General features: G+C 53.8%; 5 protein-coding genes across 5 annotated transcripts in view; 1 reads left to right on the top strand and 4 right to left on the bottom strand.

The window, feature by feature from the left end:
* Positions 1 to 27,970, top strand: part of LOC134761888 (chitobiosyldiphosphodolichol beta-mannosyltransferase-like) — a 966,630-nt gene that overhangs the window by 361,797 nt on the left and 576,863 nt on the right. The window lies entirely within an intron of this gene.
* On the bottom strand, positions 1,806 to 4,790 carry LOC134761903 (protein FAM90A5-like). Its single transcript, XM_063726504.1, has 4 exons — positions 4,671 to 4,790; positions 4,006 to 4,205; positions 3,439 to 3,547; positions 1,806 to 2,859 (listed from the first exon to the last, which is right to left on the bottom strand). The coding sequence occupies exons 1-4, from the start codon at positions 4,788 to 4,790 to the stop codon at positions 1,897 to 1,899; spliced, it is 1,392 nt and encodes a 463-aa protein (XP_063582574.1). The 3' UTR covers positions 1,806 to 1,896.
* On the bottom strand, positions 8,875 to 12,321 carry LOC129047619 (protein FAM90A5-like). Its single transcript, XM_054519128.2, has 4 exons — positions 12,202 to 12,321; positions 11,537 to 11,736; positions 10,970 to 11,078; positions 8,875 to 10,390 (listed from the first exon to the last, which is right to left on the bottom strand). The coding sequence occupies exons 1-4, from the start codon at positions 12,319 to 12,321 to the stop codon at positions 9,428 to 9,430; spliced, it is 1,392 nt and encodes a 463-aa protein (XP_054375103.2). The 3' UTR covers positions 8,875 to 9,427.
* On the bottom strand, positions 16,868 to 19,852 carry LOC129047679 (protein FAM90A5-like). Its single transcript, XM_054519178.2, has 4 exons — positions 19,733 to 19,852; positions 19,068 to 19,267; positions 18,501 to 18,609; positions 16,868 to 17,921 (listed from the first exon to the last, which is right to left on the bottom strand). Exons 1-4 carry the CDS (start codon positions 19,850 to 19,852, stop codon positions 16,959 to 16,961), a joined length of 1,392 nt encoding a protein of 463 aa, XP_054375153.2. The 3' UTR covers positions 16,868 to 16,958.
* Positions 24,465 to 27,382, bottom strand: LOC129047576 (protein FAM90A5-like). The gene is made up of 4 exons (XM_063726502.1): positions 27,263 to 27,382; positions 26,598 to 26,797; positions 26,031 to 26,139; positions 24,465 to 25,451 (listed from the first exon to the last, which is right to left on the bottom strand). Exons 1-4 carry the CDS (start codon positions 27,380 to 27,382, stop codon positions 24,489 to 24,491), a joined length of 1,392 nt encoding a protein of 463 aa, XP_063582572.1. The 3' UTR covers positions 24,465 to 24,488.

Below are 27,970 nucleotides of genomic sequence, written 5' to 3'. Positions count from 1 at the left end.
TTGGCATCGGCGGTTGAGCCAAATGGGGACTCGTGGTGCAAGCAACCCTCCCCTCGTGTTAGCGTGCGTGAGATTCAGTTGGCGGAATTTTACTAGGTGCGTGTCGGTAGAGTGGGGCTGAGGTTTTCTTGCTCCTGTGGATGGATAAGAAGTCAAAGGTCCTGCCCAGCCCTGCGGTGCCCTCAGTCAACTCTGTTTCGGAGACATAACAATTTGGGTTGCTAACAAGTCAAGAAATTTTCAAGCCCTTGGATGTAGGGAAAAGAAAGAGAGATCAGACTCTCACTGTGTCTATGTAGAAAGGGAAGACACAAGAGACTCCATTTTGAAAAAGACCTGTACTTTAAACAATTGCTTTGCTGAGATGTTGTTAACTTGTAGCTTTGCCCCAGTCACTTTGCCCCAGCCGCTTTGACCCAGCTTGCAGCTCACAAAAACCTGTGTTGTATGAAATGAAGGTTTAAGGGATCTAGGGCTGTGCAGGACGTGCCTTGTTAACCAAATGTTCACAAGCAGTATACTTGGTAAAAGTCATTGCCACTCTCTAGTCTCAATAAACCAGGGGCACAATGCCGTGGAAAGCCGCAGGGACCTCTGCCCTTGAAAGCAGGGTATTGTCCAAGGTTTCTCCCCATGTGATAGTCTGAAATATGGCCTCGTGGGATGAGAAAGACCTGACTGTCCCCCAGCCTGACACCCGTTAAGGGTCTGTGCTGAGGTGGATTAGTAAAAGAGGAAAGCCTCCTGCAGTTGAGATGGAGGAAGGCCACTGTCTCCTGCTTGCCCGTGGGAACCGAATGTCTCGGTGTAAAACCCGATTGTACCTTTGTTCAACTCTGAGATAGGAGAAAAGCTGCCCTGTGGCGGGAGGCAAGACATGTTTGCAGTAATGCTGCCTTGCTATTCTTTACTCCGCTGAGATGTTTGGGTGGAGAGAAACATAAATCTGGCCTACGTGCACGTCCAGGCAGAGTACCTTCCCTTGGACCTAATTATGATATAGATTCCTTTGCTCACATGTTTTTTGTTGACCTTCTCCTTATTGTCACTCTGCTCTCCTACTACCTTCCTTTTTGCTGAAATAATGAGAATCGTAATCAATAAAAACTGAGGGAACTCAGAGGCCGGTGCCGCTGCAGGTTCTCGGTGTGCTGAGTGCCCGTCCCCTGGACCCACTGTTGTTTCCCTATACTGTGTCTCTGTGTCTTACTTCTTTTCTCCGTCTCTCATCCCACCCGACTAGAAACACCCACAGGTGTGGAGGGGCAGGCCACCCCTTCGCTTGGAAAATCAGTTAAACACAAACAAGGAATGAGAGTCAAAAGACAATACGTCATCTTTTTGAGAATTTTATTCACTTCAAAACCAATGAAACACACATATTTACAAAGGCATTCCAGAGCCCAGTTTTCGAGGCTGAGGAAAGACCCCGAGAGCGCTTTGCACAGCACGCTTCACAGCGTCCGAAACACTGCTCTCAGGGCGGGGCACAGCGGGAGGGCTGCACCTCTCAGGGTTCCCTAACTTTTCCCTTATTCAGTCATCTAGAGAGCAAATACACAGTAGTTCCCCAGTTTCCTATTGACGTCCCAGCGGAAGTCTGACTCCTGCGCGTCAGGCAGTTTCTGAGGCAACGAATCACTGGCACGGAAGCTTTTCCTGGCGCGTTTCCGGATACCCATGCGAACTACAATGTCCCTCACCAGAATTCAAGGAGGCAGAGTCCCCGCATCTGCTCCCTGCCTGGCCTGGGCTCCCACATCCACAGAGGCGCCGCAGCCGGGGAGCTTCGGAGTCACCGCACAGAGTCTGCTCCGTGCTCTGCCGCTCCTCAGTCCCACAGTCCCCTCCAAGTCACGGGAGCTGGAGGCCAAGGAGCCCCTGCCACCTGCAGTCTCACTCCAGGTCAGAATCGCTGTCCTCTGAGGAGGAGGAAACCCGAAGGTCCTCATAGAGGACGCTCGGTGGGACACGAACACAGGGACCCTCGGACTTCTCTGAGACACGAGGGCTGTGAGCGAGGAAGGCTCCCGGCTTCTCAGGAGAGTGAAATGTGGGGGCTGTCAGGAGGCTGGAGCTCCAGCATCCGTTTTCCAGTCTCCGGAAGAGCACTCTGAGAGGCTGGGCCGGATCATAGCTGGCCGCTGGGTGATGGGACATGGTGCAGGCCTGGGCAGTAGGCAGGCAAGGTCTGCTGTGCGGTGGCTGCCGGTCGACGCTGGGCACCTGGGCGGGTGTCCTCCTGCCCATCTGGGGCGACCTACTTGGTCCAAGTTCCGTTGCGGCTGGCGGAGGTTGCAGATTCTCCGGGGCCCCCAGCTCAACTCCCTGGGTGGCGTTTTCGGGGATCTGGAAGCGACCCAGTCTCGGTTTCTTGGGGAAGTTCGGGCAAGCCTGAATCGGAGCCCGCGCCGGTCTCTTGGCTCCTGGCCTGAAGCTGAGATTGGAGCCGAGGCCCAAGCCCTGCGTGGGGGCTGGTGGGCAGGGCTGTGAGGTCACCGCGGGAAGCTGGTCTTGTGCCTGGGGGCTGATGGCCTGGAGCGGGCCGTGGGTTTTGGAGGCGGCCTGGGGAACTTCTCGGCAGCCACCCTCAGGGCTGCTGTGTGTCGGCTTCACCACGAGGAGAGGCTCGGGGCCCTGGTGCCTCACTGCAGGCTGAGGGATGTCGGCCGCAGCCCCTGTCTGTCTTTCCTTTGCTCCAAGACTTGAGGAGGAGCTCCGACTGGCTTTTCTGAGGGGAGACAGTGAAGCCAAGGCGGAGCCCCTGTCAGACATTTGGGTAGCTGAGCGATCAGTGAGGACAGGGTCCACGCGCGGCCTCTTACTGGTTGCGTGGACCGGCATTGGCCCGCTTGCAACCTGAAAGAAAGGAAACAACACAGGTTAGAAGTTCCTCAGCGTGGAGCCGACATGAAAATCAACCACATCCAAAGACAAGGTGCACACGCCATGAAATTCTTAGTACAGTATCGACAGGCGGTCCTTGGAAGTAGGGACAGACCCTCCACCTGAGTGCTGATCAGGACAAGACACATGAACCTCCACTCAGCCTTCCATGAAGTGGAACGGACTAATGCCCTTCTGAAGGCAGGTTGGTGGCTCAAGGGTACTCAGGACGTCTTCTCTGAAAACATGCATGTTCCTGAGTTTAGCCTTCTCCGTGTTTGGGGCCTCCGAGGGACTAATTTCCTCATGCCGCTGGGAACATGTTGTTGGCAGGCTTGCCATAATTGGACAGAAAGAAAGCAGCAGGAAATAGGGCATCTTCAGATGCCTTCGCCTGGAATCAAATGGACCCGGAAGGATCGTGGAGTCCCCGACCCCGAGAAGGCAAGAAAGAGGGGTTCCCCGATTCCCTCCCGCAGATGGGAAGCTGAAAGGAAATCAACCAGGGGGACCTAGAGGAGAAAAAGACCAGGGGCTCAGGGTGACACTCACCCTCAGATAATCCGAAGATTCCGTGGATCCTTTTCGATTTGGCAGCGGCTTCTCTGGAGGTTTGCCGGAAAATATGTGGAGGAGAGCCTTCCTCTGCGGGTCTTGTTGCCTGCAGAAGAGAAAAAGGTCAGGCCGTGGCCCCTGGTTTTCCCCAGGAGACAGGGAGAACCCTGTCCGGGGCCCAGTCCCATTCCGTGTTTTGTGATACACAAATGGACATCTGGTGCCATTTCCGCCTCTGCCCCTTCCCTCACGTGCCAACCTTTCCATCCTCCAGGTGGCCCTCTAGGCTTCCCAACTAAGGACTGTGATTTGGATCCCATTGCTTTTCTCGCCGTCGTGGGGAAACTGCACGAAGCGCCCCCGCCTCTCCCCGTCCCTGAATCTCCCAGAGCCAAAGGAGCTCCTGGGTGTGGAACCCCGGAGGAAACGGAGCTCCGGTCTATTTCTCTGCAGCGTTCCTTCCCTGGCCCAGAGACGGAAAGGCACACGCTGTGCAGGTGCAGAGACACCATGTCCTTAGGAGGCACTACCCTGAGAGTGGTGAAAACCCCTCCCTCTGCTCACCTTGGTCTCTCTTCCTTCTCTCCCTTATCCTTCTTCAAGGGCCCCGGCTTCGCTTCAATCCGGGGCTTCCACGGCTTCAGGTTTTCCTTCCCTTCCTTTTTCCCAAAGGTCTGTGGAACCAGGGCTGCGTTCCAGCACTTCATGGGGCACCTGGTACTTCTGGCCGTGTGGCCAAAGGCCCCGCAGTTTTTGCACTTGAGCTGTGGGTGGAAAGGAAGTGATGTCAGTGAGTGAGCTGAAGCCACGGACTGTGAATTCAGAGCTGAATAAGGATTCTAAAGAGGGGACACCGGCATGGGGGCCGTTAAGTGCTGGGAGAGTTCGGATACGATGTTCTCTCCCAAAGCCCATGTGACGGAGGAACTCTAAAAGGAAGGACTCAAGGTTCTAAGGGGCACGATGGTGAACCCGATGTCAACAACACGGCCAAACGTGGCTACACAGGATTCCAAGTAGAAAGGGAGGTTGCTCCCAAGAGTCTCTCAAGGGACCTGTGGGGCGGGGGAGGAGGTCCCAAGCCACGCCCACCTTGGACGGGAAAAGCAGCCTGGGTGGTGGTGACAGAACTCTTTGGAATCCAACCCAGTATCTGAGGACCGTGTTACACCCCCTCCCCCCGCTCCCACCCCCACCCCGATACCCAAGAGATCCAGGGCTAGACTTACCCTGGGGTCTTCTTCATCGGGCGGGGGAGCCCTTGGCCCAACTGGGGCCCTCCGCTGCTTCTGGAGGGTCTGGGCTCGCACGAGTCTGTTTGCCCCGGTTTTGGGGTCACGACGTGCCATCGTCTTCATCCCCTGGGGGTTTTATGACCGCCTTTTTCAGGGGTTGATTGTTGGGTCACCTGAAACACACACAAACACACACATGTCGATGGTTAAGCACATTGGATATTCACACACCCACAGGAAGCCCCCAGCTAACTCCTTGCCGGTGTGGTGATGAGCAGACCTCACCACCAGTCGTTCAGATCTGTGGAAAGCAATGTGCTGTGTGCATCCTCAGATATTGTGTGTTCCTCTGCCATGATTACCTAGTCCAAGAGTAAACCTCGCCTGCCACAGGGCCCGTGGCCTAGGTATGGGGAGTGGAGCTTTCAACCCCAAACAAACAACTGATTCTGGAGACTGGACTTAGGTCTATCACGATTCACTCCGGTAGAAGACCCGATGATTCTAGCTCCCTGACGGACAGAACGATCGAAGCCACAGGGCATGGCCTATGTCACCCTTTGGCAGGTCTGTTTGAAATCAGGGATAAGGGACGCTTCCCGTCACAACTTGAATCGCTACTCTTGCCATTTCATTAGGCGACTTCCAAACACAAATTCATAGAGAGAAGTTATCTTCCTCTCTACCACAATAGCAGGTGATGGTCTTTCCTGTTCTAGCTTTCTGCCTTTCGCTCCAGCCCCTCTTTATTTATTGTTCTGGTATTTTACACATGCCACACGAATTCATCTAAACAAACAGTGAACACGTGCCATATCGTATCGATTTCTTACACGGCTGAAGGGCAAACCACCCTTTTTTTTCCAAAGTCCTTTTTCCATTTACCCACCCATTCAGCGTGCTGCAGTTCATTTCTTTTCGCATTCCCATCTTGGTCTTATCCCACCCATGGAGACGGAAATGTTTTCTCGTTTTCTCTTCCAAGAATTACTGGAAACGAGAGCAAGCACATCCTACCCCATCAGCAAGCCCCAGTGTGATCGGTTTCTTTCAGTCTCCTTTGTCTCTTTTCCCCCCACCCCTCAGGGATTGCGGGAAACAAACAACTGTTCAGTGAAACGAACCTGAAATTACCCGTCTACTTTCTTTCCCCGGCTGGCGCTGAGATGGGCAGGTGCTGGAGCAGCCCCGCTGGAAGCGATGCAGCATCCACGAAGACGGAGGAAGGGGCGGAGAGGGACCTCTGCTTTCCAGGCTGCCTTTTATACTGCCTCTGGTCACCTGACGTGGAACGTACCCTAACCTAATCAGTTACATGCACCTTAATTACCATTAACTTAATCCAATCACATGACCCGGAAAGGTCTGTCTGCACAGCCCACTCTAAGATCATGTCCACTGCTGACAGACATTCTAAAACCTAGGTGTACAGCTGCAAGCTTTGAAGAATAGATGTTCCCCGTCAGACATGTAACACTGGTGCCTGTACCCCTGTCTTCTTTTCCATCTTTTTGGTTTTTTTGTTTTGTTTTGTTTTAAAAAATGTGGTAAAACAGACACCTTTTAATTGGACCGTATTTACTATATCTCCACGTAGGCCTCAGTGTCAGCAAGGAGATTCTCCTTGACATGCAGTCACGGCCATGATCCATCTTCAGAGCTTCTCTTTCTTCCCCACCGTAAGTCTGTCAGCAGAGAACCCTGACAACACCCTCATGTGTTTTCTCCTCCAGGAGGCGCTTGGAAACCACCGTGAATTGGACTGCACTGGGGAACACAGATGAAGAAAGTCAACACCGCTTTGTCCTTCAGTGCCTGGCTCCTTTTTCAGCTGGTCTTGCCACTCCAGGCATTATGCCTGAGAAGTCTCCCGGACGCCTCTGAGGCTCTAATTCCCTGGGTCCCATTGCCATTTCTCTGGATTTGCGAAGATCCACCGGACCTCCTGTGGAACTCCCGTGTCGGTGAACTTTTGTGCCACGACCCTTAATTCTGCCCATGGTCATCTGCACCTGCACGAGTTAGGGTCCATGTCCCTTGGACGGGAAGAGACAGGCAGGAGTCGGAATGCTGAAGCAGCACACTGGGGCGTTTTCTCATGTAGCCCAAGTGACCCCATGGTCTTCTTGAGCTTTGGAACCAGTCGCGTCCCCCTTGACACTGCACCCGACTCCCAGTTTCTCAATCTTGTTGGCCCTCCGGCGATCTCCCGTTGGATGAATTGCACCTGCTGAGACTCGATTCCCCTTTGATTTGCGCTTCATTAATTATTCATGATTCAGGTTGGAAGCCGTGCTTACGACCCCCTGTGGCCGTTCTCTGAGCTTTCTGGTCTCACATCATTTCCTTCCACCCTCTTTGGTTCATTGTGGTCATGCTCCTTCTGCTGTCAGAGGAGCAGAGAGTTGATCTTATGGATTCTGGATACGGATACTTTCTAGGTGATCTGGATAATCAAGATAACGACCCTCATCAGCGGTGCAAAGGGAGCAGCCATTTGGTGTGTCTCAGAAAATCCCGCTCCGTTCCGAGGCCTCCTAGATGTGGAATCCCGCTCAGAGTTGTTCCCAGGTCAGAGAATGGAGATAGCCTGTGCATGATGGGATATCCCTGCCTAGATCTTTCAGTGAGTCTCTACCTCAGCTACTCTTAGGATCAGGGGGAGAACCATGGAAAGGCCCGGTGTCAGACATCCGGAAAGAAGACGGGATGAATGTTTTACCTCGGAAGGACATCCCAAATCTGGGAGTTAACTTCAGCTTTGCTGGGGTCTATTTGGCCAATGAAACTCTGCCTGGTTCGTTCGCACATCTGGAAGCCACTTCACGGGGGCCGTCGTAACTGGGGCCACACATTTGGCATCGGCGGTTGAGCCAAATGGGGACTCGTGGTGCAAGCAACCCTCCCCACGTGTTAGCGTGCGTGAGATTCAGTTGGCGGAATTTTACTAGGTGCGTGTCGGTAGAGTGGGGCTGAGGTTTTCTTGCTCCTGTGGATGGATAAGAAGTCAAAGGTCCTGCCCAGCCCTGCGGTGCCCTCAGTCAACTCTGTTTCGGAGACATAACGATTTGGGTTGCTAACAAGTCAAGAAATTTTCAAGCCCTTGGATGTAGGGAAAAGAAAGAGAGATCAGACTCTCACTGTGTCTATGTAGAAAGGGAAGACACAAGAGACTCCATTTTGAAAAAGACCTGTACTTTAAACAATTGCTTTGCTGAGATGTTGTTAATTTGTAGCTTTGCCCCAGTCACTTTGCCCCAGCCGCTTTGACCCAGCTTGGAGCTCACAAAAACCTGTGTTGCATGAAATGAAGGTTTAAGGGATCTAGGGCTGTGCAGGACGTGCCTTGTTAACCAAATGTTCACAAGCAGTATACTTGGTAAAAGTCATTGCCACTCTCTAGTCTCAATAAACCAGGGGCACAATGCCGTGGCAAGCCGCAGGGACCTCTGCCCTTGAAAGCAGGGTATTGTCCAAGGTTTCTCCCCATGTGATAGTCTGAAATATGGCCTCGTGGGATGAGAAAGACCTGACTGTCCCCCAGCCTGACACCTGTAAAGGGTCTGTGCTGAGGTGGATTAGTAAAAGAGGAAAGCCTCCTGCAGTTGAGATGGAGGAAGGCCACTGTCTCCTGCTTGCCCGTGGGAACCGAATGTCTCGGTGTAAAACCCGATTGTACCTTTGTTCAACTCTGAGATAGGAGAAAAGCTGCCCTGTGGCGGGAGGCAAGACATGTTTGCAGTAATGCTGCCTCGCTATTCTTTACTCCGCTGAGATGTTTGGGTGGAGAGAAACATAAATCTGGCCTACGTGCACGTCCAGGCAGAGTACCTTCCCTTGGACCTAATTATGATATAGATTCCTTTGCTCACATGTTTTTTGTTGACCTTCTCCTTATTGTCACCCTGCTCTCCTACTACCTTCCTTTTTGCTGAAATAATGAGAATCGTAATCAATAAAAACTGAGGGAACTCAGAGGCCGGTGCCGCTGCAGGTTCTCGGTGTGCTGAGTGCCCGTCCCCTGGACCCACTGTTGTTTCCCTATACCGTGTCTCTGTGTCTTACTTCTTTTCTCCGTCTCTCATCCCACCCGACTAGAAACACCCACAGGTGTGGAGGGGCAGGCCACCCCTTCGCTTGGAAAATCAGTTAAACACAAACACGGAATGAGAGTCAAAAGACAATATGTCATCTTTTTGAGAATTTTATTCACTTCAAAACCAATGAAACACACATATTTACAAAGGCATTCCAGAGCCCAGTTTTCGAGGCTGAGGAAAGACCCCGAGAGCGCTTTGCACAGCACGCTTCACAGCGTCCGAAACACTGCTCTCAGGGCGGGGCACAGCGGGAGGGCTGCACCTCTCAGGGTTCCCTAACTTTTCCCTTATTCAGTCATCTAGAGAGCAAATACACAGTAGTTCCCCAGTTTCCTATTGACGTCCCAGCGGAAGTCTGACTCCTGCGCGTCAGGCAGTTTCTGAGGCAACGAATCACTGGCACGGAAGCTTTTCCTGGCGCGTTTCCGGATACCCATGCGAACTACAATGTCCCTCACCAGAATTCAAGGAGGCAGAGTCCCCGCATCTGCTCCCTGCCTGGCCTGGGCTCCCACATCCACAGAGGCGCCGCAGCCGGGGAGCTTCGGAGTCACCGCACAGAGTCTGCTCCGTGCTCTGCCGCTCCTCAGTCCCACAGTCCCCTCCAAGTCACGGGAGCTGGAGGCCAAGGAGCCCCTGCCACCTGCAGTCTCACTCCAGGTCAGAATCGCTGTCCTCTGAGGAGGAGGAAACCCGAAGGTCCTCATAGAGGACGCTCGGTGGGACACGAACACAGGGACCCTCGGACTTCTCTGAGACACGAGGGCTCTGAGCGAGGAAGGCTCCCGGCTTCTCAGGAGAGTGAAATGAGGGGGCTGTCAGGAGGCTGGAGCTCCAGCATCCGTTTTCCAGTCTCCGGAAGAGCACTCTGAGAGGCTGGGCCGGATCATACCTGGCCGCTGGGTGATGGGACATGGTGCAGGCCTGGGCAGTAGGCAGGCAAGGTCTGCTGTGCGGTGGCTGCCGGTCGACGCTGGGAACCTGGGCGGGTGTCCTCCTGCCCATCTGGGGCGACCTACTTGGTCCAAGTTCCTTTGCGGCTGGCGGAGGTTGCAGATTCTCCGGGGCCCCCAGCTCAACTCCCTGGGTGGCGTTTTCGGGGATCTGGAAGCGACCCAGTCTCGGTTTCTTGGGGAAGTTCGGGCAAGCCTGAATCGGAGCCTGCGCAGGTCTCTTGGCTCCTGGCCTGAAGCTGAGATTGGAGCCGAGGCCCAAGCCCTGTGTGGGGGCTGGTGGGCAGGGCTGTGAGGTCACCGCAGGAAGCTGGTCTTGTGCCTGGGGGCTGATGGCCTGGAGCAGGCCGTGGGTTTTGGAGGCGGCCTGGGGAACTTCTCGGCAGCCACCCTCAGGGCTGCTGTGTGTCGGCTTCACCACGAGGAGAGGCTCGGGGCCCTGGTGCCTCACTGCAGGCTGAGGGATGTCGGCCGCAGCCCCTGTCTGTCTTTCCTTTGCTCCAAGACTTGAGGAGGAGCTCCGACTGGCTTTTCTGAGGGGAGACAGTGAAGCCAAGGCGGAGCCCCTGTCAGACATTTGGGTAGCTGAGCGATCAGTGAGGACAGGGTCCACGCGCGGCCTCTTACTGGTTGCGTGGACCGGCATTGGCCCGCTTGCAACCTGAAAGAAAGGAAACAACACAGGTTAGAAGTTCCTCAGCGTGGAGCCGACATGAAAATCAACCACATCCAAAGACAAGGTGCACACGCCATGAAATTCTTAGTACAGTATCGACAGGCGGTCCTTGGAAGTAGGGACAGACCCTCCACCTGAGTGCTGATCAGGACAAGACACATGAACCTCCACTCAGCCTTCCATGAAGTGGAACGGACTAATGCCCTTCTGAAGGCAGGTTGGTGGCTCAAGGGTACTCAGGACGTCTTCTCTGAAAACATGCATGTTCCTGAGTTTAGCCTTCTCCGTGTTTGGGGCCTCCGAGGGACTAATTTCCTCATGCCGCTGGGAACATGTTGTTGGCAGGCTTGCCATAATTGGACAGAAAGAAAGCAGCAGGAAATAGGGCATCTTCAGATGCCTTCGCCTGGAATCAAATTGACCCGGAAGGATCGTGGAGTCCCCGACCCCGAGAAGGCAAGAAAGAGGGGTTCCCCGATTCCCTCCCGCAGATGGGAAGCTGAAAGGAAATCAACCAGGGTGACCTAGAGGAGAAAAAGACCAGGGGCCCAGGGTGACACTCACCCTCAGATAATCCGAAGATTCCGTGGATCCTTTTCGATTTGGCAGCGGCTTCTCTGGAGGTTTGCCGGAAAATATGTGGAGGAGAGCCTTCCTCTGCGGGTCTTGTTGCCTGCAGAAGAGAAAAAGGTCAGGCCGTGGCCCCTGGTTTTCCCCAGGAGACAGGGAGAACCCTGTCCGGGGCCCAGTCCCATTCCGTGTTTTGTGATACACAAATGGACATCTGGTGCCATTTCCGCCTCTGCCCCTTCCCTCACGTGCCAACCTTTCCATCCTCCAGGTGGCCCTCTAGGCTTCCCAACTAAGGACTGTGATTTGGATCCCATTGCTTTTCTCGCCGTCGTGGGGAAACTGCACGAAGCGCCCCCGCCTCTCCCCGTCCCTGAATCTCCCAGAGCCAAAGGAGCTCCTGGGTGTGGAACCCCGGAGGAAACGGAGCTCCGGTCTATTTCTCTGCAGCGTTCCTTCCCTGGCCCAGAGACGGAAAGGCACACGCTGTGCAGGTGCAGAGACACCATGTCCTTAGGAGGCACTACCCTGAGAGTGGTGAAAACCCCTCCCTCTGCTCACCTTGGTCTCTCTTCCTTCTCTCCCTTATCCTTGTTCAAGGGCCCCGGCTTCGCTTCAATCCGGGGCTTCCACGGCTTCAGGTTTTCCTTCCCTTCCTTTTTCCCAAAGGTCTGTGGAACCAGGGCTGCGTTCCAGCACTTCATGGGGCACCTGGTACTTCTGGCCGTGTGGCCAAAGGCCCCGCAGTTTTTGCACTTGAGCTGTGGGTGGAAAGGAAGTGATGTCAGTGAGTGAGCTGAAGCCACGGACTGTGAATTCAGAGCTGAATAAGGATTCTAAAGAGGGGACACCGGCATGGGGGCCGTTAAGTGCTGGGAGAGTTCGGATACGATGTTCTCTCCCAAAGCCCATGTGACGGAGGAACTCTAAAAGGAAGGACTCAAGGTTCTAAGGGGCACGATGGTGAACCCGATGTCAACAACACGGCCAAACGTGGCTACACAGGATTCTAAGTAGAAAGGGAGGTTGCTCCCAAGAGTCTCTCAAGGGACCTGTGGGGCGGGGGAGGAGGTCCCAAGCCGCGCCCACCTTGGACGGGAAAAGCAGCCTGGGTGGTGGTGACAGAACTCTTTGGAATCCAACCCAGTATCTGAGGACCGTGTTACACCCCCTCCCCCCGCTCCCACCCCCACCCCGATACCCAAGAGATCCAGGGCTAGACTTACCCTGGGGTCTTCTTCATCGGGCGGGGGAGCCCTTGGCCCAACTGGGGCCCTCCGCTGCTTCTGGAGGGTCTGGGCTCGCACGAGTCTGTTTGCCCCGGTTTTGGGGTCACGACGTGCCATCGTCTTCATCCCCTGGGGGTTTTATGACCGCCTTTTTCAGGGGTTGATTGTTGGGTCACCTGAAACACACACAAACACACACATGTCGATGGTTAAGCACATTGGATATTCACACACCCACAGGAAGCCCCCAGCTAACTCCTTGCCGGTGTGGTGATGAGCAGACCTCACCACCAGTCGGTCAGATCTGTGGAAAGCAATGTGCTGTGTGCATCCTCAGATATTGTGTGTTCCTCTGCCATGATTACCTAGTCCAAGAGTAAACCTCGCCTGCCACAGGGCCCGTGGCCTAGGTATGGGGAGTGGAGCTTTCAACCCCAAACAAACAACTGATTCTGGAGACTGGACTTAGGTCTATCACGATTCACTCCGGTAGAAGACCCGATGATTCTAGCTCCCTGACGGACAGAACGATCGAAGCCACAGGGCATGGCCTATGTCACCCTTTGGCAGGTCTGTTTGAAATCAGGGATAAGGGACGCTTCCCGTCACAACTTGAATCGCTACTCTTGCCATTTCATTAGGCGACTTCCAAACACAAATTCATAGAGAGAAGTTATCTTCCTCTCTACCACAATAGCAGGTGATGGTCTTTCCTGTTCTAGCTTTCTGCCTTTCGCTCCAGCCCCTCTTTATTTATTGTTCTGGTATTTTACACATGCCACACGAATTCATCTAAACAAACAGTGAACACGTGCCATATCGTATCGATTTCTTACACGGCTGAAGGGCAAACCACCCTTTTTTTTCCAAAGTCCTTTTTCCATTTACCCACCCATTCAGCGTGCTGCAGTTCATTTCTTTTCGCATTCCCATCTTGGTCTTATCCCACCCATGGAGACGGAAATGTTTTCTCGTTTTCTCTTCCAAGAATTACTGGAAACGAGAGCAAGCACATCCTACCCCATCAGCAAGCCCCAGTGTGATCGGTTTCTTTCAGTCTCCTTTGTCTCTTTTCCCCCCACCCCTCAGGGATTGCGGGAAACAAACAACTGTTCAGTGAAACGAACCTGAAATTACCCGTCTACTTTCTTTCCCCGGCTGGCGCTGAGATGGGCAGGTGCTGGAGCAGCCCCGCTGGAAGCGATGCAGCATCCACGAAGACGGAGGAAGGGGCGGAGAGGGACCTCTGCTTTCCAGGCTGCCTTTTATACTGCCTCTGGTCACCTGACGTGGAACGTACCCTAACCTAATCAGTTACATGCACCTTAATTACCATTAACTTAATCCAATCACATGACCCGGAAAGGTCTGTCTGCACAGCCCACTCTAAGATCATGTCCACTGCTGACAGACATTCTAAAACCTAGGTGTACAGCTGCAAGCTTTGAAGAATAGATGTTCCCCGTCAGACATGTAACACTGGTGCCTGTACCCCTGTCTTCTTTTCCATCTTTTTGGTTTTTTTGTTTTGTTTCGTTTTAAAAAATGTGGTAAAACAGACACCTTTTAATTGGACCGTATTTACTATATCTCCACGTAGGCCTCAGTATCAGCAAGGAGATTCTCCTTGACATGCAGTCACGGCCATGATCCATCTTCAGAGCTTCTCTTTCTTCCCCACCGTAAGTCTGTCAGCAGAGAACCCTGACAACACCCTCATGTGTTTTCTCCTCCAGGAGGCGCTTGGAAACCACCGTGAATTGGACTGCACTGGGGAACACAGATGAAGAAAGTCAACACCGCTTTGTCCTTCAGTGCCTGGCTCCTTTTTCAGCTGGTCTTGCCACTCCAGGCATTATGCCTGAGAAGTCTCCTGGACGCCTCTGAGGCTCTAATTCCCTGGGTCCCATTGCCATTTCTCTGGATTTGCGAAGATCCACCGGACCTCCCGTGGAACTCCCGTGTCGGTGAACTTTTGTGCCACGACCCTTAATTCTGCCCATGGTCATCTGCACCTGCACGAGTTAGGGTCCATGTCCCTTGGACGGGAAGAGACAGGCAGGAGTCGGAATGCTGAAGCAGCACACTGGGGCGTTTTCTCATGTAGCCCAAGTGACCCCATGGTCTTCTTGAGCTTTGGAACCAGTCGCGTCCCCCTTGACACTGCACCCGACTCCCAGTTTCTCAATCTTGTTGGCCCTCCGGCGATCTCCCGTTGGATGAATTGCACCTGCTGAGACTCGATTCCCCTTTGAGTTGCGCTTCATTAATTATTCATGATTCAGGTTGGAAGCCGTGCTTACGACCCCCTGTGGCCGTTCTCTGAGCTTTCTGGTCTCACATCGTTTCCTTCCACCCTCTTTGGTTCATTGTGGTCATGCTCCTTCTGCTGTCAGAGGAGCAGAGAGTTGATCTTATGGATTCTGGATACGGATACTTTCTAGGTGATCTGGATAATCAAGATAACGACCCTCATCAGCGGTGCAAAGGGAGCAGCCATTTGGTGTGTCTCAGAAAATCCCGCTCCGTTCCGAGGCCTCCTAGATGTGGAATCCCGCTCAGAGTTGTTCCCAGGTCAGAGAATGGAGATAGCCTGTGCATGATGGGATATCCCTGCCTAGATCTTTCAGTGAGTCTCTACCTCAGCTACTCTTAGGATCAGGGGGAGAACCATGGAAAGGCCCGGTGTCAGACATCCGGAAAGAAGACGGGATGAATGTTTTACCTCGGAAGGACATCCCAAATCTGGGAGTTAACTTCAGCTTTGCTGGGGTCTATTTGGCCAATGAAACTCTGCCTGGTTCGTTCGCACATCCGGAAGCCACTTCACGGGGGCCGTCGTAACTGGGGCCACACATTTGGCATCGGCAGTTGAGCCAAATGGGGACCCGTGGTGCAAGCAACCCTCCCCACGTGTTAGCGTGCGTGAGATTCAGTTGGCGGAATTTTACTAGGTGCGTGTCGGTAGAGTGGGGCTGAGGTTTTCTTGCTCCTGTGGATGGATAAGAAGTCAAAGGTCCTGCCCAGCCCTGCGGTGCCCTCAGTCAACTCTGTTTCGGAGACATAACGATTTGGGTTGCTAACAAGTCAAGAAATTTTCAAGCCCTTGGATGTAGGGAAAAGAAAGAGAGATCAGACTCTCACTGTGTCTATGTAGAAAGGGAAGACACAAGAGACTCCATTTTGAAAAAGACCTGTACTTTAAACAATTGCTTTGCTGAGATGTTGTTAATTTGTAGCTTTGCCCCAGTCACTTTGCCCCAGCCGCTTTGACCCAGCTTGGAGCTCACAAAAACCTGTGTTCTATGAAATGAAGGTTTAAGGGATCTAGGGCTGTGCAGGACGTGCCTTGTTAACCAAATGTTCACAAGCAGTATACTTGGTAAAAGTCATTGCCACTCTCTAGTCTCAATAAACCAGGGGCACAATGCCGTGGCAAGCCGCAGGGACCTTTGCCCTTGAAAGCAGGGTATTGTCCAAGGTTTCTCCCCACGTGATAGTCTGAAATATGGCCTCGTGGGATGAGAAAGACCTGACTGTCCCCCAGCCTGACACCCGTAAAGGGTCTGTGCTGAGGTGGATTAGTAAAAGAGGAAAGCCTCCTGCAGTTGAGATGGAGGAAGGCCACTGTCTCCTGCTTGCCCGTGGGAACCGAATGTCTCGGTGTAAAACCCGATTGTACCTTTGTTCAACTCTGAGATAGGAGAAAAGCTGCCCTGTGGCGGGAGGCAAGACATGTTTGCAGTAATGCTGCCTTGCTATTCTTTACTCCGCTGAGATGTTTGGGTGGAGAGAAACATAAATCTGGCCTACGTGCACGTCCAGGCAGAGTACCTTCCCTTGGACCTAATTATGATATAGATTCCTTTGCTCACATGTTTTTTGTTGACCTTCTCCTTATTGTCACCCTGCTCTCCTACTACCTTCCTTTTTGCTGAAATAATGAGAATCGTAATCAATAAAAACTGAGGGAACTCAGAGGCCGGTGCCGCTGCAGGTTCTCGGTGTGCTGAGTGCCCGTCCCCTGGACCCACTGTTGTTTCCCTATACTGTGTCTCTGTGTCTTACTTCTTTTCTCCGTCTCTCATCCCACCCGACTAGAAACACCCACAGGTGTGGAGGGGCAGGCCACCCCTTCGCTTGGAAAATCAGTTAAACACAAACACGGAATGAGAGTCAAAAGACATTATGTCATCTTTTTGAGAATTTTATTCACTTCAAAACCAATGAAACACACATATTTACAAAGGCATTCCAGAGCCCAGTTTTCGAGGCTGAGGAAAGACCCCGAGAGCGCTTTGCACAGCACGCTTCACAGCGTCCGAAACACTGCTCTCAGGGCGGGGCACAGCGGGAGGGCTGCACCTCTCAGGGTTCCCTAACTTTTCCCTTATTCAGTCATCTAGAGAGCAAATACACAGTAGTTCCCCAGTTTCCTATTGACGTCCCAGCGGAAGTCTGACTCCTGCGCGTCAGGCAGTTTCTGAGGCAACGAATCACTGGCACGGAAGCTTTTCCTGGCGCGTTTCCGGATACCCATGCGAACTACAATGTCCCTCACCAGAATTCAAGGAGGCAGAGTCCCCGCATCTGCTCCCTGCCTGGCCTGGGCTCCCACATCCACAGAGGCGCCGCAGCCGGGGAGCTTCGGAGTCACCGCACAGAGTCTGCTCCGTGCTCTGCCGCTCCTCAGTCCCACAGTCCCCTCCAAGTCACGGGAGCTGGAGGCCAAGGAGCCCCTGCCACCTGCAGTCTCACTCCAGGTCAGAATCGCTGTCCTCTGAGGAGGAGGAAACCCGAAGGTCCTCATAGAGGACGCTCGGTGGGACACGAACACAGGGACCCTCGGACTTCTCTGAGACACGAGGGCTCTGAGCGAGGAAGGCTCCCGGCTTCTCAGGAGAGTGAAATGTGGGGGCTGTCAGGAGGCTGGAGCTCCAGCATCCGTTTTCCAGTCTCCGGAAGAGCACTCTGAGAGGCTGGGCCGGATCATAGCTGGCCGCTGGGTGATGGGACATGGTGCAGGCCTGGGCAGTAGGCAGGCAAGGTCTGCTGTGCGGTGGCTGCCGGTCGACGCTGGGAACCTGGGCGGGTGTCCTCCTGCCCATCTGGGGCGACCTACTTGGTCCAAGTTCCGTTGCGGCTGGCGGAGGTTGCAGATTCTCCGGGGCCCCCAGCTCAACTCCCTGGGTGGCGTTTTCGGGGATCTGGAAGCGACCCAGTCTCGGTTTCTTGGGGAAGTTCGGGCAAGCCTGAATCGGAGCCTGCGCAGGTCTCTTGGCTCCTGGCCTGAAGCTGAGATTGGAGCCGAGGCCCAAGCCCTGCGTGGGGGCTGGTGGGCAGGGCTGTGAGGTCACCGCAGGAAGCTGGTCTTGTGCCTGGGGGCTGATGGCCTGGAGCAGGCCGTGGGTTTTGGAGGCGGCCTGGGGAACTTCTCGGCAGCCACCCTCAGGGCTGCTGTGTGTCGGCTTCACCACGAGGAGAGGCTCGGGGCCCTGGTGCCTCACTGCAGGCTGAGGGATGTCGGCCGCAGCCCCTGTCTGTCTTTCCTTTGCTCCAAGACTTGAGGAGGAGCTCCGACTGGCTTTTCTGAGGGGAGACAGTGAAGCCAAGGCGGAGCCCCTGTCAGACATTTGGGTAGCTGAGCGATCAGTGAGGACAGGGTCCACGCGCGGCCTCTTACTGGTTGCGTGGACCGGCATTGGCCCGCTTGCAACCTGAAAGAAAGGAAACAACACAGGTTAGAAGTTCCTCAGCGTGGAGCCGACATGAAAATCAACCACATCCAAAGACAAGGTGCACACGCCATGAAATTCTTAGTACAGTATCGACAGGCGGTCCTTGGAAGTAGGGACAGACCCTCCACCTGAGTGCTGATCAGGACAAGACACATGAACCTCCACTCAGCCTTCCATGAAGTGGAACGGACTAATGCCCTTCTGAAGGCAGGTTGGTGGCTCAAGGGTACTCAGGACGTCTTCTCTGAAAACATGCATGTTCCTGAGTTTAGCCTTCTCCGTGTTTGGGGCCTCCGAGGGACTAATTTCCTCATGCCGCTGGGAACATGTTGTTGGCAGGCTTGCCATAATTGGACAGAAAGAAAGCAGCAGGAAATACGGCATCTTCAGATGCCTTCGCCTGGAATCAAATGGACACGGAAAGATCGTGGAGTCCCCGACCCCGAGAAGGCAAGAAAGAGGGGTTCCCCGATTCCCTCCCGCAGATGGGAAGCTGAAAGGAAATCAACCAGGGTGACCTAGAGGAGAAAAAGACCAGGGGCCCAGGGTGACACTCACCCTCAGATAATCCGAAGATTCCGTGGATCCTTTTCGATTTGGCAGCGGCTTCTCTGGAGGTTTGCCGGAAAATATGTGGAGGAGAGCCTTCCTCTGCGGGTCTTGTTGCCTGCAGAAGAGAAAAAGGTCAGGCCGTGGCCCCTGGTTTTCCCCAGGAGACAGGGAGAACCCTGTCCGGGGCCCAGTCCCATTCCGTGTTTTGTGATACACAAATGGACATCTGGTGCCATTTCCGCCTCTGCCCCTTCCCTCACGTGCCAACCTTTCCATCCTCCAGGTGGCCCTCTAGGCTTCCCAACTAAGGACTGTGATTTGGATCCCATTGCTTTTCTCGCCGTCGTGGGGAAACTGCACGAAGCGCCCCCGCCTCTCCCCGTCCCTGAATCTCCCAGAGCCAAAGGAGCTCCTGGGTGTGGAACCCCGGAGGAAACGGAGCTCCGGTCTATTTCTCTGCAGCGTTCCTTCCCCGGCCCAGAGACGGAAAGGCACACGCTGTGCAGGTGCAGAGACACCATGTCCTTAGGAGGCACTACCCTGAGAGTGGTGAAAACCCCTCCCTCTGCTCACCTTGGTCTCTCTTCCTTCTCTCCCTTATCCTTCTTCAAGGGCCCCGGCTTCGCTTCAATCCGGGGCTTCCACGGCTTCAGGTTTTCCTTCCCTTCCTTTTTCCCAAAGGTCTGTGGAACCAGGGCTGCGTTCCAGCACTTCATGGGGCACCTGGTACTTCTGGCCGTGTGGCCAAAGGCCCCGCAGTTTTTGCACTTGAGCTGTGGGTGGAAAGGAAGTGATGTCAGTGAGTGAGCTGAAGCCACGGACTGTGAATTCAGAGCTGAATAAGGATTCTAAAGAGGGGACACCGGCATGGGGGCCGTTAAGTGCTGGGAGAGTTCGGATACGATGTTCTCTCCCAAAGCCCATGTGACGGAGGAACTCTAAAAGGAAGGACTCAAGGTTCTAAGGGGCACGATGGTGAACCCGATGTCAACAACACGGCCAAACGTGGCTACACAGGATTCCAAGTAGAAAGGGAGGTTGCTCCCAAGAGTCTCTCAAGGGACCTGTGGGGCGGGGGAGGAGGTCCCAAGCCACGCCCACCTTGGACGGGAAAAGCAGCCTGGGTGGTGGTGACAGAACTCTTTGGAATCCAACCCAGTATCTGAGGACCGTGTTACACCCCCTCCCCCCGCTCCCACCCCCACCCCGATACCCAAGAGATCCAGGGCTAGACTTACCCTGGGGTCTTCTTCATCGGGCGGGGGAGCCCTTGGCCCAACTGGGGCCCTCCGCTGCTTCTGGAGGGTCTGGGCTCGCACGAGTCTGTTTGCCCCGGTTTTGGGGTCACGACGTGCCATCGTCTTCATCCCCTGGGGGTTTTATGACCGCCTTTTTCAGGGGTTGATTGTTGGGTCACCTGAAACACACACAAACACACACATGTCGATGGTTAAGCACATTGGATATTCACACACCCACAGGAAGCCCCCAGCTAACTCCTTGCCGGTGTGGTGATGAGCAGACCTCACCACCAGTCGTTCAGATCTGTGGAAAGCAATGTGCTGTGTGCATCCTCAGATATTGTGTGTTCCTCTGCCATGATTACCTAGTCCAAGAGTAAACCTCGCCTGCCACAGGGCCCGTGGCCTAGGTATGGGGAGTGGAGCTTTCAACCCCAAACAAACAACTGATTCTGGAGACTGGACTTAGGTCTATCACGATTCACTCCGGTAGAAGACCCGATGATTCTAGCTCCCTGACGGACAGAACGATCGAAGCCACAGGGCATGGCCTATGTCACCCTTTGGCAGGTCTGTTTGAAATCAGGGATAAGGGACGCTTCCCGTCACAACTTGAATCGCTACTCTTGCCATTTCATTAGGCGACTTCCAAACACAAATTCATAGAGAGAAGTTATCTTCCTCTCTACCACAATAGCAGGTGATGGTCTTTCCTGTTCTAGCTTTCTGCCTTTCGCTCCAGCCCCTCTTTATTTATTGTTCTGGTATTTTACACATGCCACACGAATTCATCTAAACAAACAGTGAACACGTGCCATATCGTATCGATTTCTTACACGGCTGAAGGGCAAACCACCCTTTTTTTTCCAAAGTCCTTTTTCCATTTACCCACCCATTCAGCGTGCTGCAGTTCATTTCTTTTCGCATTCCCATCTTGGTCTTATCCCACCCATGGAGACGGAAATGTTTTCTCGTTTTCTCTTCCAAGAATTACTGGAAACGAGAGCAAGCACATCCTACCCCATCAGCAAGCCCCAGTGCGATCGGTTTCTTTCAGTCTCCTTTGTCTCTTTTCCCCCCACCCCTCAGGGATTGCGGGAAACAAACAACTGTTCAGTGAAACGAACCTGAAATTACCCGTCTACTTTCTTTCCCCGGCTGGCGCTGAGATGGGCAGGTGCTGGAGCAGCCCCGCTGGAAGCGATGCAGCATCCACGAAGACGGAGGAAGGGGCGGAGAGGGACCTCTGCTTTCCAGGCTGCCTTTTATACTGCCTCTGGTCACCTGACGTGGAACGTACCCTAACCTAATCAGTTACATGCACCTTAATTACCATTAACTTAATCCAATCACATGACCCGGAAAGGTCTGTCTGCACAGCCCACTCTAAGATCATGTCCACTGCTGACAGACATTCTAAAACCTAGGTGTACAGCTGCAAGCTTTGAAGAATAGATGTTCCCCGTCAGACATGTAACACTGGTGCCTGTACCCCTGTCTTCTTTTCCATCTTTTTGGTTTTTTTGTTTTGTTTTGTTTTAAAAAATGTGGTAAAACAGACACCTTTTAATTGGACCGTATTTACTATATCTCCACGTAGGCCTCAGTGTCAGCAAGGAGATTCTCCTTGACATGCAGTCACGGCCATGATCCATCTTCAGAGCTTCTCTTTCTTCCCCACCGTAAGTCTGTCAGCAGAGAACCCTGACAACACCCTCATGTGTTTTCTCCTCCAGGAGGCGCTTGGAAACCACCGTGAATTGGACTGCACTGGGGAACACAGATGAAGAAAGTCAACACCGCTTTGTCCTTCAGTGCCTGGCTCCTTTTTCAGCTGGTCTTGCCACTCCAGGCATTATGCCTGAGAAGTCTCCCGGACGCCTCTGAGGCTCTAATTCCCTGGGTCCCATTGCCATTTTTCTGGATTTGCGAAGATCCACCGGACTTCCTGTGGAACTCCCGTGTCGGTGAACTTTTGTGCCACGAACCTTAATTCTGCCCATGGTCATCTGCACCTGCACGAGTTAGGGTCCATGTCCCTTGGACGGGAAGAGACAGGCAGGAGTCGGAATGCTGAAGCAGCACACTGGGGCGTTTTCTCATGTAGCCCAAGTGACCCCATGGTCTTCTTGAGCTTTGGAACCAGTCGCGTCCCCCTTGACACTGCACCCGACTCCCAGTTTCTCAATCTTGTTGGCCCTCCGGCGATCTCCCGTTGGATAAATTGCACCTGCTGAGACTCGATTCCCCTTTGATTTACGCTTCATTAATTATTCATGATTCAGGTTGGAAGCCCTGCTTACGACCCCCTGTGGCCGTTCTCTGAGCTTTCTGGTCTCACATCGTTTCCTTCCACCCTCTTTGGTTCATTGTGGTCATGCTCCTTCTGCTGTCAGAGGAGCAGAGAGTTGATCTTATGGATTCTGGATACGGATACTTTCTAGGTGATCTGGATAATCAAGATAACGACCCTCATCAGCGGTGCAAAGGGAGCAGCCATTTGGTGTGTCTCAGAAAATCCCACTCCGTTCCGAGGCCTCCTAGATGTGGAATCCCGCTCAGAGTTGTTCCCAGGTCAGAGAATGGAGATAGCCTGTGCGTGATGGGATATCCCTGCCTAGATCTTTCAGTGAGTCTCTACCTCAGCTACTCTTAGGATCAGGGGGAGAACCATGGAAAGGCCCGATGCCAGACATCCGGAAAGAAGACGGGATGAATGTTTTACCTCGGAAGGACATCCCAAATCTGGGAGTTAACTTCAGCTTTGCTGGGGTCTATTTGGCCAATGAAACTCTGCCTGGTTCGTTCGCACATCCGGAAGCCACTTCACGGGGGCCGTCGTAACTGGGGCCACACATTTGGCATCGGCGGTTGAGGCAAATGGGGACTCGTGGTGCAAGCAACCCTCCCCTCGTGTTAGCGTGCGTGAGATTCAGTTGGCGGAATTTTACTAGGTGCGTGTCGGTAGAGTGGGGCTGAGGTTTTCTTGCTCCTGTGGATGGATAAGAAGTCAAAGGTCCTGCCCAGCCCTGCGGTGCCCTCAGTCAACTCTGTTTCGGAGACATAACGATTTGGGTTGCTAACAAGTCAAGAAATTTTCAAGCCCTTGGATGTAGGGAAAAGAAAGAGAGATCAGACTCTCACTGTGTCTATGTAGAAAGGGAAGACACAAGAGACTCCATTTTGAAAAAGACCTGTACTTTAAACAATTGCTTTGCTGAGATGTTGTTAACTTGTAGCTTTGCCCCAGTCACTTTGCCCCAGCCGCTTTGACCCAGCTTGCAGCTCACAAAAACCTGTGTTGTATGAAATGAAGGTTTAAGGGATCTAGGGCTGTGCAGGACGTGCCTTGTTAACCAAATGTTCACAAGCAGTATACTTGGTAAAAGTCATTGCCACTCTCTAGTCTCAATAAACCAGGGGCACAATGCCGTGGAAAGCCGCAGGGACCTCTGCCCTTGAAAGCAGGGTATTGTCCAAGGTTTCTCCCCATGTGATAGTCTGAAATATGGCCTCGTGGGATGAGAAAGACCTGACTGTCCCCCAGCCTGACACCCGTTAAGGGTCTGTGCTGAGGTGGATTAGTAAAAGAGGAAAGCCTCCTGCAGTTGAGATGGAGGAAGGCCACTGTCTCCTGCTTGCCCGTGGGAACCGAATGTCTTGGTGTAAAACCCGATTGTACCTTTGTTCAACTCTGAGATAGGAGAAAAGCTGCCCTGTGGCGGGAGGCAAGACATGTTTGCAGTAATGCTGCCTTGCTATTCTTTACTCCGCTGAGATGTTTGGGTGGAGAGAAACATAAATCTGGCCTACGTGCACGTCCAGGCAGAGTACCTTCCCTTGGACCTAATTATGATATAGATTCCTTTGCTCACATGTTTTTTGTTGACCTTCTCCTTATTGTCACTCTGCTCTCCTACTACCTTCCTTTTTGCTGAAATAATGAGAATCGTAATCAATAAAAACTGAGGGAACTCAGAGGCCGGTGCCGCTGCAGGTTCTCGGTGTGCTGAGTGCCCGTCCCCTGGACCCACTGTTGTTTCCCTATACTGTGTCTCTGTGTCTTACTTCTTTCTCCGTCTCTCATCCCACCCGACTAGAAACACCCACAGGTGTGGAGGGGCAGGCCACCCCTTCGCTTGGAAAATCAGTTAAACACAAACACGGAATGAGAGTCAAAAGACAGTATGTCATCTTTTTGAGAATTTTATTCACTTCAAAACCAATGAAACACACATATTTACAAAGGCACTCCAGAGCCCAGTTTTCGAGGCTGAGGAAAGACCCCGAGAGCGCTTTGCACAGCACGCTTCACAGCGTCCGAAACACTGCTCTCAGGGCGGGGCACAGCGGGAGGGCTGCACCTCTCAGGGTTCCCTAACTTTTCCCTTATTCAGTCATCTAGAGAGCAAATACACAGTAGTTCCCCAGTTTCCTATTGACGTCCCAGCGGAAGTCTGACTCCTGCGCGTCAGGCAGTTTCTGAGGCAACGAATCACTGGCACGGAAGCTTTTCCTGGCGCGTTTCCGGATACCCATGCGAACTACAATGTCCCTCACCAGAATTCAAGGAGGCAGAGTCCCCGCATCTGCTCCCTGCCTGGCCTGGGCTCCCACATCCACAGAGGCGCCGCAGCCGGGGAGCTTCGGAGTCACCGCACAGAGTCTGCTCCGTGCTCTACCGCTCCTCAGTCCCACAGTCCCCTCCAAGTCACGGGAGCTGGAGGCCAAGGAGCCCCTGCCACCTGCAGTCTCACTCCAGGTCAGAATCGCTGTCCTCTGAGGAGGAGGAAACCCGAAGGTCCTCATAGAGGACGCTCGGTGGGACACGAACACAGGGACCCTCGGACTTCTCTGAGACACGAGGGCTCTGAGCGAGGAAGGCTCCCGGCTTCTCAGGAGAGTGAAATGAGGGGGCTGTCAGGAGGCTGGAGCTCCAGCTTCCGTTTTCCAGTCTCCGGAAGAGCACTCTGAGAGGCTGGGCCGGATCATAGCTGGCCGCTGGGTGATGGGACATGGTGCAGGCCTGGGCAGTAGGCAGGCAAGGTCTGCTGTGCGGTGGCTGCCGGTCGACGCTGGGCACCTGGGCGGGTGTCCTCCTGCCCATCTGGGGCGACCTACTTGGTCCAAGTTCCTTTGCGGCTGGCGGAGGTTGCAGATTCTCCGGGGCCCCCAGCTCAACTCCCTGGGTGGCGTTTTCGGGGATCTGGAAGCGACCCAGTCTCGGTTTCTTGGGGAAGTTCGGGCAAGCCTGAATCGGAGCCCGCGCCGGTCTCTTGGCTCCTGGCCTGAAGCTGAGATTGGAGCCGAGGCCCAAGCCCTGCGTGGGGGCTGGTGGGCAGGGCTGTGAGGTCACCGCAGGAAGCTGGTCTTGTGCCTGGGGGCTGATGGCCTGGAGCGGGCCGTGGGTTTTGGAGGCGGCCTGAGGAACTTCTCGGCAGCCACCCTCAGGGCTGCTGTGTGTCGGCTTCACCACGAGGAGAGGCTCGGGGCCCTGGTGCCTCACTGCAGGCTGAGGGATGTCGGCCGCAGCCCCTGTCTGTCTTTCCTTTGCTCCAAGACTTGAGGAGGAGCTCCGACTGGCTTTTCTGAGGGGAGACAGTGAAGCCAAGGCGGAGCCCCTGTCAGACATTTGGGTAGCTGAGCGATCAGTGAGGACAGGGTCCACGCGCGGCCTCTTAATGGTTGTGTGGACCGGCATTGGCCCGCTTGCAACCTGAAAGAAAGGAAACAACACAGGTTAGAAGTTCCTCAGCGTGGAGCCGACATGAAAATCAACCACATCCAAAGACAAGGTGCACACGCCATGAAATTCTTAGTACAGTATCGACAGGCGGTCCTTGGAAGTAGGGACAGACCCTCCACCTGAGTGCTGATCAGGACAAGACACATGAACCTCCACTCAGCCTTCCATGAAGTGGAACGGACTAATGCCCTTCTGAAGGCAGGTTGGTGGCTCAAGGGTACTCAGGACGTCTTCTCTGAAAACATGCATGTTCCTGAGTTTAGCCTTCTCCGTGTTTGGGGCCTCCGAGGGACTAATTTCCTCATGCCGCTGGGAACATGTTGTTGGCAGGCTTGCCATAATTGGACAGAAAGAAAGCAGCAGGAAATAGGGCATCTTCAGATGCCTTCGCCTGGAATCAAATGGACCCGGAAGGATCGTGGAGTCCCCGACCCCGAGAAGGCAAGAAAGAGGGGTTCCCCGATTCCCTCCCGCGGATGGGAAGCTGAAAGGAAATCAACCAGGGTGACCTAGAGGAGAAAAAGACCAGGGGCCCAGGGTGACACTCACCCTCAGATAATCCGAAGATTCCGTGGATCCTTTTCGATTTGGCAGCGGCTTCTCTGGAGGTTTGCCGGAAAATATGTGGAGGAGAGCCTTCCTCTGCGGGTCTTGTTGCCTGCAGAAGAGAAAAAGGTCAGGCCGTGACCCCTGGTTTTCCCCAGGAGACAGGGAGAACCCTGTCCGGGGCCCAGTCCCATTCCGTGTTTTGTGATACACAAATGGACATCTGGTGCCATTTCCTCCTCTGCCCCTTCGCTCACGTGCCAACCTTTCCATCCTCCAGGTGGCCCTCTAGGCTTCCCAACTAAGGACTGTGATTTGGATCCCATTGCTTTTCTCGCCGTCGTGGGGAAACTGCACGAAGCGCCCCCGCCTCTCCCCGTCCCTGAATCTCCCAGAGCCAAAGGAGCTCCTGGGTGTGGAACCCCGGAGGAAACGAAGCTCCGGTCTATTTCTCTGCAGCGTTCCTTCCCTGGCCCAGAGACGGAAAGGCACACGCTGTGCAGGTGCAGAGACACCATGTCCTTAGGAGGCACTACCCTGAGAGTGGTGAAAACCCCTCCCTCTGCTCACCTTGGTCTCTCTTCCTTCTCTCCCTTATCCTTCTTCAAGGGCCCCGGCTTCGCTTCAATCCGGGGCTTCCACGGCTTCAGGTTTTCCTTCCCTTCCTTTTTCCCAAAGGTCTGTGGAACCAGGGCTGCGTTCCAGCACTTCATGGGGCACCTGGTACTTCTGGCCGTGTGGCCAAAGGCCCCGCAGTTTTTGCACTTGAGCTGTGGGTGGAAAGGAAGTGATGTCAGTGAGTGAGCTGAAGCCACGGACTGTGAATTCAGAGCTGAATAAGGATTCTAAAGAGGGGACACCGGCATGGGGGCCGTTAAGTGCTGGGAGAGTTCGGATACGATGTTCTCTCCCAAAGCCCATGTGACGGAGGAACTCTAAAAGGAAGGACTCAAGGTTCTAAGGGGCACGATGGTGAACCCGATGTCAACAACACGGCCAAACGTGGCTACACAGGATTCTAAGTAGAAAGGGAGGTTGCTCCCAAGAGTCTCTCAAGGGACCTGTGGGGCGGGGGAGGAGGTCCCAAGCCACGCCCACCTTGGACGGGAAAAGCAGCCTGGGTGGTGGTGACAGAACTCTTTGGAATCCAACCCAGTATCTGAGGACCGTGTTACACCCCCTCCCCCCGCTCCCACCCCCACCCCGATACCCAAGAGATCCAGGGCTAGACTTACCCTGGGGTCTTCTTCATCGGGCGGGGGAGCCCTTGGCCCAACTGGGGCCCTCCGCTGCTTCTGGAGGGTCTGGGCTCGCACGAGTCTGTTTGCCCCGGTTTTGGGGTCACGACGTGCCATCGTCTTCATCCCCTGGGGGTTTTATGACCGCCTTTTTCAGGGGTTGATTGTTGGGTCACCTGAAACACACACAAACACACACATGTCGATGGTTAAGCACATTGGATATTCACACACCCACAGGAAGCCCCCAGCTAACTCCTTGCCGGTGTGGTGATGAGCAGACCTCACCACCAGTCGGTCAGATCTGTGGAAAGCAATGTGCTGTGTGCATCCTCAGATATTGTGTGTTCCTCTGCCATGATTACCTAGTCCAAGAGTAAACCTCGCCTGCCACAGGGCCCGTGGCCTAGGTATGGGGAGTGGAGCTTTCAACCCCAAACAAACAACTGATTCTGGAGACTGGACTTAGGTCTATCACGATTCACTCCGGTAGAAGACCCGATGATTCTAGCTCCCTGACGGACAGAACGATCGAAGCCACAGGGCATGGCCTATGTCACCCTTTGGCAGGTCTGTTTGAAATCAGGGATAAGGGACGCTTCCCGTCACAACTTGAATCGCTACTCTTGCCATTTCATTAGGCGACTTCCAAACACAAATTCATAGAGAGAAGTTATCTTCCTCTCTACCACAATAGCAGGTGAT

The sequence above is a fragment of the Pongo abelii genome, chromosome 7 (genome assembly GCF_028885655.2).
Source record: "Pongo abelii isolate AG06213 chromosome 7, NHGRI_mPonAbe1-v2.0_pri, whole genome shotgun sequence".
NCBI classification, from domain to species: Eukaryota; Metazoa; Chordata; class Mammalia; order Primates; family Hominidae; genus Pongo; species Pongo abelii.
This window is presented reverse-complemented; position numbering and strand designations above follow the sequence as displayed.

Excerpts from the sequence above, each read along its gene's own strand:
- LOC134761903 (XM_063726504.1), bottom strand. The coding sequence starts at position 4,790 with ATGGCACGTCGTGACCCCAAAACCGGGGCAAACAGACTCGTGCGAGCC. Across the intron at positions 4,206-4,670 it reads CCGATGAAGAAGACCCCAGG|CTCAAGTGCAAAAACTGCGG; the intron begins GTAAGTCTAGCC and ends TTCCACCCACAG. Across the intron at positions 2,860-3,438 it reads AATCTTCGGATTATCTGAGG|GTTGCAAGCGGGCCAATGCC; the intron begins GTGAGTGTCACC and ends CCTTTCTTTCAG.
- LOC129047619 (XM_054519128.2), bottom strand. The coding sequence starts at position 12,321 with ATGGCACGTCGTGACCCCAAAACCGGGGCAAACAGACTCGTGCGAGCC. Across the intron at positions 11,737-12,201 it reads CCGATGAAGAAGACCCCAGG|CTCAAGTGCAAAAACTGCGG; the intron begins GTAAGTCTAGCC and ends TTCCACCCACAG. Across the intron at positions 10,391-10,969 it reads AATCTTCGGATTATCTGAGG|GTTGCAAGCGGGCCAATGCC; the intron begins GTGAGTGTCACC and ends CCTTTCTTTCAG.
- LOC129047679 (XM_054519178.2), bottom strand. The coding sequence starts at position 19,852 with ATGGCACGTCGTGACCCCAAAACCGGGGCAAACAGACTCGTGCGAGCC. Across the intron at positions 19,268-19,732 it reads CCGATGAAGAAGACCCCAGG|CTCAAGTGCAAAAACTGCGG; the intron begins GTAAGTCTAGCC and ends TTCCACCCACAG. Across the intron at positions 17,922-18,500 it reads AATCTTCGGATTATCTGAGG|GTTGCAAGCGGGCCAATGCC; the intron begins GTGAGTGTCACC and ends CCTTTCTTTCAG.
- LOC129047576 (XM_063726502.1), bottom strand. The coding sequence starts at position 27,382 with ATGGCACGTCGTGACCCCAAAACCGGGGCAAACAGACTCGTGCGAGCC. Across the intron at positions 26,140-26,597 it reads GAGAAGGAAGAGAGACCAAG|GCAACAAGACCCGCAGAGGA; the intron begins GTGAGCAGAGGG and ends TCTCTTCTGCAG. Across the intron at positions 25,452-26,030 it reads AATCTTCGGATTATCTGAGG|GTTGCAAGCGGGCCAATGCC; the intron begins GTGAGTGTCACC and ends CCTTTCTTTCAG.